General features: G+C 42.6%; 1 protein-coding gene across 2 annotated transcripts; it reads left to right on the top strand.

The window, feature by feature from the left end:
- Positions 1-18: 18 nt before the first annotated feature.
- PAGR1 (PAXIP1 associated glutamate rich protein 1) lies at positions 19-9,345 on the top strand. Of its 2 annotated transcripts, none has more exons than XM_026712014.2 (4): positions 19-407; positions 4,504-4,900; positions 5,027-5,109; positions 7,034-9,345. In XM_026712014.2, the coding sequence occupies exons 2-4, from the start codon at positions 4,506-4,508 to the stop codon at positions 7,216-7,218; spliced, it is 663 nt and encodes a 220-aa protein (XP_026567799.1). In that variant the 5' UTR covers positions 19-407; positions 4,504-4,505; the 3' UTR covers positions 7,219-9,345. The 2 variants fall into 2 exon arrangements, with proteins under 2 accessions (XP_026567799.1, XP_087774429.1); XM_087918303.1 differs by having other exon boundaries at positions 71-1,389.
- Positions 9,346-9,440: the final 95 nt, after the last annotated feature.

Genomic DNA, 9,440 nt, shown 5'->3' with positions numbered 1-9,440 from the left:
GGGGGCGGGATTAGATTCGTCGCCCGAAGCTGCGATCGATTGTGCTGGCCTCGATTTTTACAGTCTCGCTAGAGGGGAAAGTGGGGAGGGGGCAAGACCGTTCGCGAGCTCCGATGCGTGGAGTCGCCGACACCGTTTGTCTGCTTGGGGCTGCCCCTTGGAACTGAGCATGCACAGAGTGCTATTTCTCAAAAAGACTTTCCCTTGGTGAAGCTCGCCGTTCTTTTATTGGCCTAAGATTTAAATCCGAGGCATCTGATTTTTGCAAAGCAGTGAAATACTTTGGTCCCGTGAATATCTCATGTGCAACCTTGGATTTGAACGCAGGACTGCAGCTTAAGGCTGCGCTTAACTCCTGTACCGAAATCCTAAACTTCTTTATCACCGTTAACATTTGGAGATTTGGGGTAGGTCTTTAGAAAAAAAACATGGCTCTAGACTAGAGTCTATTCTTGTTTTTCTTTTTCTTTGGAAGATACAAATGTGGCTTAGTATGATGCTAATGTGAAAACCTGTTTAGGTTTGGATGCTGGTTGTTGGTTCACTTCCATTAAGTTATAACCATGAGAAAATACAGGTAGTCCATGATGTAGGACCACAATTGAGTCCAAAATTTTTGTAGACATTTGTTCGGTAAATTTTATCTCACTTTACGACCTTTCTTGCCACAGTTGTTAAGTGATTCACTGAGTTGTTAACTTAGGGACATGGTTGTTCAATGAATAAAATCCCCCACCCAAGCAGGAGACCTGGCCTAAACCATTTCTGACAGATGGCAATCCAGTCTCTTCTTGAAAGCTTTCAGGGATGAGGCTCCCACAACTTCAAAGGGCAACTTCTGTTCCATTGGTTGATTGCTCTCACTGTCAGAAAATTTATCCTTATTTTCAGGTTGAATCTCTCCTTGTTCAGTTTCCATCCGTTATTCCTTATCTGGCCTTCAGCTGCCTTGGAAAATAGCTTGACCCCTTCCTCTCTGTGGCAGCCCTCAAATATTCAAATGCTGCTACCGTGTCTCCCCTGGTCCTAGACTAGACTAGCCATGCCCACTAGACTAGCCATGCCCAGTTCCTGAAACCGTTCATCATATGTTTTAGTCTCCAGTCCCAATCTTGGTTGCTCTTTGCACTCTTTCTAGAGTCTCAAAATCTTTTTATAGTATTTTTTATAGGTAGGACTAGAACTCAAGTTCTCCTGTTTCTAGCGTGGTACCTGAACCACTTCACCAAATTGGTAAAATTGGTACAACTCCAGTGAGTTGTTATATTAGTATTGCCTATGATTAAAAATAAGAAACCTAAAGTGAAGAGATCCTGGTTTGAGATCCAATGAATTAATGGTTCATACATCTGCTTTATATCTCTCTATACAGTCTTCTTCAAACCTGGGGTAAGTGATTTATTTTGGAATAATCAGACAATATATACTAATTTGACAGAAACCACCTGAACATAAAGATGTTCAAAAGACCTGTTTAAATTAAGGATTGTGATGTTTGTCTCCTGCCAATATACCAACTCTTTCGCAACTGAATGGCCAAGATTGGATTTTCATCTGCATTTGTAATACTTTTACATGCTTTTTGTGATATATATATATATATATATATATATATATATATATATATATATATATATATATATATATATATATATAAAAATGTTTTCTGAGGTTCTCATGGTATTTGTATGTGGATCTTTGGTTGTTCGGGTTTTCTCCCGCGTAAGATTCAAGTATCTAGGCAACGTTGATGAAGTCTCATTCATCATCTTCAGGCTTCTGTCTCCGGCTCTGTGCTTCTCAGAGTAATGGAGATTGCAGCTGCTTCCTCCTTTTAACTACCAGTGGGGGTGGGACTTGATTGGGTGGGGGCTTGGCTGTGTTCTGATTGGGTGGGGTGTGTTCTCATTGGTAGGGGGTTTGGCTGTGTTCTGATTGGTTGGGGGTTAGCCGTGTTCTGATTGGTTGGAGGCGTGTTCTGTTCAGGTGGGAGCTTGGTTGTGCTCAGGTTAGTCTTAGTTGCTGGGGATTTGAGCTGGTGAGCTGTGATCTTGCTGTTTGGCTTCGAGTTCGTGGTCGTGCTGCATCTTCATAGTGGGTGTCGGTTTGCTTCATGTATGGCTCGGAGGGGTTTGAAGTGGGTATTTGAAATATCCACCATCCTAAGAAACCCCAAAGACAAAATCGAATTAGAAAACCAAGGAGTATACGAAATCCCCTGCACTGCCTGCCCTACCACATACATTGGACAAACTAACAGAAGAATAAGTGCACGCATTGAAGAACATAAGAACTCAATCAAAAAAGAAGAAACGACCTCTTCCTGGTCCAACACCTCAAAGCCACAGGACATGAAATTGATTTTAAAAATACCAGAACCATCGCCAAAACCGAACACTTCAACAGCAGAATAATCAGAGAAGCCATAGAGATAGAAAACGCCCACACAGCATGAACAAACAAGATGACACCTCCCGCCTTCCAGCCATTTGGAAACCCGCCTCATGAACAGACGAGTACCTAACATGAAGAAGGACACCAGACCCACACCCATGAGAGCCACACAAGATGCCACCACCACACTTCCATGTAGAAAACAGACTCACACCCACTCAGAAGATGAGACACGACCATGGACCAGAAGCTGCACTGCAGCTGCATCACTACCCACTTCAAACCCTCCGAGCCATACATGAAGCAAACCGACACCCACTATGAAGATGCAGCACGACCACGAACTCGAAGCCAAACAGCAAGATCACAGCTCACCAGCTCAAATCCCCCAGCAACTAAGACTAACCTGAGCACAACCAAGCCCCCACCTGAACAGAACACGCCCAACCAATCAGAACACGGCTAACCCCCAACCAATCAGAACACAGCCAAACCCCTACCAATGAGAACACACCCCCACCCAATCAGAACACAGCCAAGCCCCCACCCAATCAAGTCCCACCCCACTGGCAGTTAAAAGGAGGAAGAGCTGCAATCTCCATTACTCTGAGAAGCACAGAGCCGGAGACAGAAGCCTGAAGATGATGAATGAGACTTCATCGAAACGTTGCCTAGATACTTCGAATCTTACGCGGGAGAAAACCCGAACAACCAAAGATCCATATATATATATATATATATATATATATATATATATATATATATTTATTTATTTCTAAATTACTATAGGCTTTTGTCATGACTTCCATCTCTGGAAAAATCATTGGAATCAAAGCCAACTTTATATACTGCTTTTAATTCCCCTGGTGGAAAGGCCTTTTAAAAATCCTTCTTGCCCATTCTTGCAATATCTTGAAGGCATAATAGCATTATTAAAACCTAACCAAAGTAAGTATATTTTGCATGAGAAGTTGCTTTTTTATGTAGTTAATTCCAAAATCTTACAGCAAAAGTCAATATTCCAAAATACCTTGGTCCTTAAACCCATTTCTAATTTTTTAGGTTAAAATCATATTTAGCTTATTGCTGTTTATTTCAAATGTTTATGTTCCTAAGCTTGTAATTAATTTGTTTGTTCAGAGCTGAAAATAAACCCATCCGATGAAGACTTTTGAAATCTTGTCATTTCAAAGATCTCTCTAATATTTTCTGAACAGTTAGCAGGCAATTTCTGAAAGTCATTAGAAAGTGAGATTTGCAAACTTAGTGTCCTTTAAAAGGCTTTGCCATGGTTGTGAACAAGATGGTTAATTCCTTTGTCTCCCAGTACTCAAACCCATGGGAAACTGCTGTCCTACTGTCTCTTCATGAAGAGCAATTGTCCAGAGCATATGTGTGTGGTCTCTTGTCCTTTCGTTATCCAGAGCAGTTCCAAGGAATGGGTCTACTCACTGGTTCCTTGGGCTTTGCCATAGTCGTTGGTGTTCCTTTCACAGAGCTGTCTTCAGTTCACCATACTTTTCCTGGAAGCTCTTTTCTTTTGCTATTTTGATAGACGATCCATTAGTGCATAAATCTATTTGGGATTGGTAGATGATAAAAAAAATCTGGTTATTGTGAATCAGAACTTAATAATTCTGGGCTTGTTGGTTGGAAAGCCGGCAGCTCAGGGTTTGAGTCCCAAGCACCAAGTGACAGAGTGAGTTCCCATCCTTGCGTCAGCTCCTGCCAACCTAGCAGCTTGAAAACATGCCAATGTGATTAGATAAATAGGTACCACTTTGATGGGAAGGTAACAGTGCTCCGTGACTGGTGGCCACATAACCATGGAAATGTCTTTGACAGTACTGGCTCAATGGCCTTGAAATGGAGATCAGTACCATCCCCTATAATTGGCAACGACTAGTGGAGTAAAATCCACAGGGACTCCTTTACCTTACTTTTTCAATAACCCAACATTATTTTCTGCCTTTCTTAATTTTGGGATACGCACTGGAATATTTACAGCATTATATTTTATAATATTTAGCCAGTTATCTCAGATTCTTGACTCTCCAGAATTTGCCATCTTTGTGCTTATCCTGTGGTCTCATCTTCTCTTTCTTACAGCCATGGAAGAAGCCAGCACTGTGGAAGAAGGGGAAGTGACCTCGGGAATGCAATCCTTGGCAGTAGAAGATGGGCCTGCTCCGGATTTAGCTTCTGCCACTGAGGAACAAGAGGACACTGCCAAAGAAACAGAGGGGGAATTATCAGGGAAGGGGGAGGAATCTGCTGAAGAGGATTGGTGTGTCCCCTGCAGCGACGAGGAGCTGGATTCTCCAGATAACTGGATGCCTGAACCTGAGGAGATCCACCGTTTATATGAGCTCATTGCTGAGCACGGGTCTCTGGAGATTCAGGCCGAAATCCTCCCTCGGCGCAACCCAACCCCAGAGCCTGACAGTGAAGATGAAGATAAATCTGATGGACAATCTGAATACCAGGAAGAAGAGGAGGAGGAGAAGTGAGGAATGGGTTTTTGTATTTGGCTTAAAGAAGGGAATCTAAGATTTGAGATTAAGTTAAGGGGAGGAAACGATAGACTTGAGAATATCTCCAGGTTGACTCTTTTTTTTCTCTCTCTCTCCAGGCCTCATATACCTACCGAGTTTGACTTTGATGATGAGCCTTCCTCTCCCAAAAGCTCCCTGGTTGATCGACGGAGAACTCCTGGTACGTAAGGAAGGCAATTGAGTTTCCATAAGAAGGTAGAAGAGCATTGCCAGGCCAATGAATTATGGAATAGAGCATTCTGCCCCCAAACTGGCCCACCAGTTGCTAATGGGAAACCCACAAGCTGGCTGTGGGTGCAATAGGACCTTCCCTCTTGTGTTACCTATTGCAAATAGCAGCAGCACTTAGACTTATATGCCACTTTACAATGCTTTGCAGCCCTCTATAAGTGGTCTACAGAGTCAGCATATTGCCCCCAACAATCTGGGTCCTCATTTTACTGACCTCAGAAGAATGGAAGTCTGTGTCAGCCTTGAGCCGGTCAGAATCGAACTGCTGGCAGACAGCAGAGTCAGCCTGCAACACTGCGTTCTAACCCTGCACCATCATATTTATCATCGTATCCAGATACGATCGACCGTTTGTTTAGCAAATCTGGAGAGGAACAATTGTTGAGGACCAATTTCACTTGCTGTATAGATCCTCGACTTACAACCATTCTCTTAGCAACCGTTTGAAGTTACAACAACACTGAAAAAAAGAGACTCATGACTGGTCATGTTCAGCGGTCATGACTAGCAGCTATTGACAGTATAATCATTCTCCATGACTTGGTGCCTGATTCTTGTATCATGCAAAGTTGATAGTCATCCCTCCTCTGATGGTGAGTTGATTGAAGAACCGCGTCCTCTTAGCTGTCCCGAATCTCCCACCATTTATTAGGTGACTCCAACTTCTAGCTCATGCAGGAGAGAAAAGGAAAGAAACTCTTCCTCCCTTGCATAGTTTTTATACATCATACCCATTTAATTAGTTTTATTGACGCTGAAAACTCTATTGAGGGCCAGTTTGGTGAGCGGTTAAGGCAGCAGAACAGAAACTGGGAGACCAGAAGTTCTAGTGCCACCCTAGGTGTATAGCCAGCGGGATAACCTTGGGCCAGTCCCACTCTCTTGGTCCTAGGAATGGCAAAACACTTTTGAAAAACCTTGCCAAGAAAACTGCAGAGGCTTGCCTAGGCAATCCCTAGGGATCATTACTGACCCAGTACGTGTGTGTGTGTGCACATGTGTATATAAAATGGGTACATTTTCAGAGTCTGATGTCTTTTGCCCACATTTCCCACTAGGGTTTATTAAAAATAGTAGATTTTTAGAAAGAGGATCCTAAACAGAAAAAAATGTTTCAGTCACCTCTTTTGTTATAACATTCACTTTTTGAAGTACCCCCATTGCTGAGAAGTCCTCGACTTGCCTCCACAATTGGGACCAGAATTTCCATCGCTAAGCCATTTGGTTGTTAAGTGAATCACACCTGATTTTATGACCTTTTTTTTTTTTTTTTGGCCAGCGTTGTTGAGCAACTGCCTGCAGATGTTCAGTGAATCACATGGTCATGAAGGACATCCAGCTTCATTGACTTTGCTCGTCAGAGGCTGGCTGGGAAAGTCACCAGTGGTGATCATGTGACCCCAGGGATGCTGCACCTGCTTGCCAAGCATTCTAAATTTTGATCATGTGACCCCGGGGATGCTGCACCTGCTTGCCAAGCATTCTAAATTTTGATCATGTGACCCCGGGGATGCTGCAATGGTCCTAGGTGGAAGGACTAGTCATTAGTCACTTTTCTCAGTGCCGTAACTTTGAACTGTCACTGAACAAATGGTTGTAAGTCAAGGTCTATCTGTGTAAAAACGTATTGAGTTTATTTATTGATTGGTAGCAAAGATGTCAATTTCTTAACCCAATAAAGAAATGCTGTTGCTGGGCAGTTTTCTCCCACCTGCTTCCTCATGATTTTTAATTATTTTGCAATTCTCTGTAAGAACAGCAAGGATTGCACTGTATTTTTACCTCACAGGCCTATTATGTTAGTATGATGTATGCACCTCATCTTCCAATCCTGGTTTGTGATTAATTTCCAGGGACGTTAGCTAAGAGTCAGAAAAGAGAAGCCCGCCTGGACAAGGTGCTGTCAGACATGAAGCGCCATAAAGTGCTGGAGGAGCAAATTATGAAGACCGGGTGTGACCTCTTTGACCTTGATTCAGATGATGTACCCACTCCAAAACGACCCTCCGGTCTCTTCCTTCGTCAGCGCAAATACTGACGGTAATGAAGAAGATAAGCCGAGAGAGGAAGATGGAGTGGAACTATGGGGGCAGATACGAGGGGAGCGAACTCCTGCATAAACCCTGGACCTTGACACTGATCCTGTATGGCTTGCTGGAGGTACTTGCTTTCAATTTTTAAGGTGTAATAAAGCTCTGTGAGTATGACTTGGATTTAATTTCTGTGAACTATTCTTAATAATAATGAAAAAAGTTGCCAATCAGAAGAAGAGGAGTTGTTGAGGACCTGCAGTTTCATTTGCCATATACAGATAGTCCTCAACTTACAGCATTATTTTAGCAACCATTCATAACAGCAGTGAAAAAACTGATGACTGGTCTTTTTTTTACAGTTTTACAAACATCTTCATATTCACAGGATCTGAATTCAAGTGCTTGGCAACCAGCATGTGTTTATGATGTTTGCTGTGTCCCAGGATCAAGTGATTCCCCAGCTGCAGCCTTCCCAGCCATCTTCCAACAAGCAAATTCAAAGGGAGGAAGCTGGATTTCCTTAATGACCACATGATTTATTTAACAACCGCAGCAATTCACTTAACAACTGGCAAAGAGATCATTAAATCAGGTGCAATCCACTTAACAGCCGTCATAGCTTAGCAACAGAAATTCTCTCCCAATTTTAAATTGAGGCTGCCAGTACCCCATTTGGTCTGCTTACCCTCAAACTTTTTGTGATCTTGGAGTTGATGAAACTGTGGGGTTTCTTGTCACAAATGTCCTAGTCAAAAAAGCCAACACAGTTCTAGGCTGCATTAACAGAGGGATAGAACAAGATCATGTGAAGTGTTAATGCTACTTTATAATGCCTTGGTAAGGCCACACTTGGAATACGGCATCCATCTTTGGTTGCCACAATGTAAAAAAGATGTTGAGACTCTGGAACAAGTGCAGAGAAGAATAACAAAGATGATTAGGGGAGGCTAGAACATATAAAGAACAGTTGCCTAGTTTATAGGTATGTCTAGTTTAATGAAAAAGGGACGTAGTGGCTCAGTGGCTAAGAGGCTGAACTTGTCGATCAGAAAGGTCGGCAGTTTGGTGGTCCAAATCCCTAGTGCTGTGTAACGGAGTGAGCTCCTGTTACTTGTCCCGGCTTCTGCCAACCTAGCAGTAGAAAAATAAGGACGATTTTGGTGGAAAGGTAACAGCGCTCAGTGTGCCTTCGGCCTTTAGTCATGCCGGCCACATGACCAAGGAGACGTCTTCGGACAGCGCTGGCTCTTCGGCTTTGTAACAGAGATGAGCATCGTCCCCTAAAGCTAAAAACAATTAGCACGTATGTGTGAGGGGAACCTTTACCTTTAGTGTAATGAAGAGAAAGACTAGGGGTGACGTGATAACCTTGTTCCAATATCTAAGGGGTTGCCATAAAGAAGATGGGATCAAGCGATTTTCCAAAGCACTTGAAGGTAGGACAAGAAGCAATGGATGGAGACTAATCAAGGAGAGAAGCAACCTAGAACTCAGGAGAAATGTCTTGACAGAATAGTTGATCAGTGGAACAACTTGCCTCCAGTTGTGAATGCTCCAACACTGGAAATTTTTAAGAAGAGATTGGATAACCATTTGTCTGAAATGGTATACATTTTCCTGTCTAAGTAGGGGGTTGGACTAGAAGACCTCCAAGGTCCCTTCCAACTTTGTTCTATTCTGTTCTTGTCCCTGTCCCCATTCCCATTCCCATGTCCTGTGATGTAAAAGGGCAGTGCAGCTGCTGAGATGATCCCTTGCCAGTTCTGAACTTACAGGAGGCCAAAAGAGCAATTCTTCTCTTCATGTGAATGAAAAGCGTAAATACGCTACCTAGAGTTGCCAGGGAACATGGCCTGGTTAATCAGAAATCTTAAATAGTAACCAAACTTGATCAACTTCAATTTATAAACAGTTTGTAAACATCAACATATTTATATGTATAGATGGAAATTGTGGCTGTCATCTCCTCAACAATGTAAGGAGAGGATGGGCTGAGACTTTTGGTCTGCTCTTGGGAATTTGATAAGCAGGAAAAACAGAAAAATGCATTTAGAATTCCTGCTGGGCAGAATTAGATTTGGACAAATAGAGGCAAATCTGGCAAATAAACTTAGCAAATTCGACTTCGAAAATTTGCTCTTCTTTTTTTGTGCATCGTGTGCTTCTTTTAACAGATTATCCCTGTACGTTTTAAAATTATTTTGTGAAGAATAATAAGATCCCACTG

Source organism: Pseudonaja textilis, chromosome Z (assembly GCF_049901715.1).
Source record: "Pseudonaja textilis isolate UNSWEBS1 chromosome Z, rPseTex1.2, whole genome shotgun sequence".
Classification (NCBI taxonomy): domain Eukaryota; kingdom Metazoa; phylum Chordata; class Lepidosauria; order Squamata; family Elapidae; genus Pseudonaja; species Pseudonaja textilis.
Note: the sequence above shows the minus strand (reverse complement) of the source record. Positions and strands in the feature narration are given on the sequence as shown.

Coding starts and splice junctions, on each gene's coding strand:
- PAGR1 (XM_026712014.2), top strand. CDS start 4,506: ATGGAAGAAGCCAGCACTGTGGAAGAAGGGGAAGTGACCTCGGGAATG. Junction 4,901..5,026: donor GAAGAAGAGGAGGAGGAGAA/GTGAGGAATGGG, acceptor CTCTCTCTCCAG/GCCTCATATACCTACCGAGT. Junction 5,110..7,033: donor TGATCGACGGAGAACTCCTG/GTACGTAAGGAA, acceptor ATTAATTTCCAG/GGACGTTAGCTAAGAGTCAG.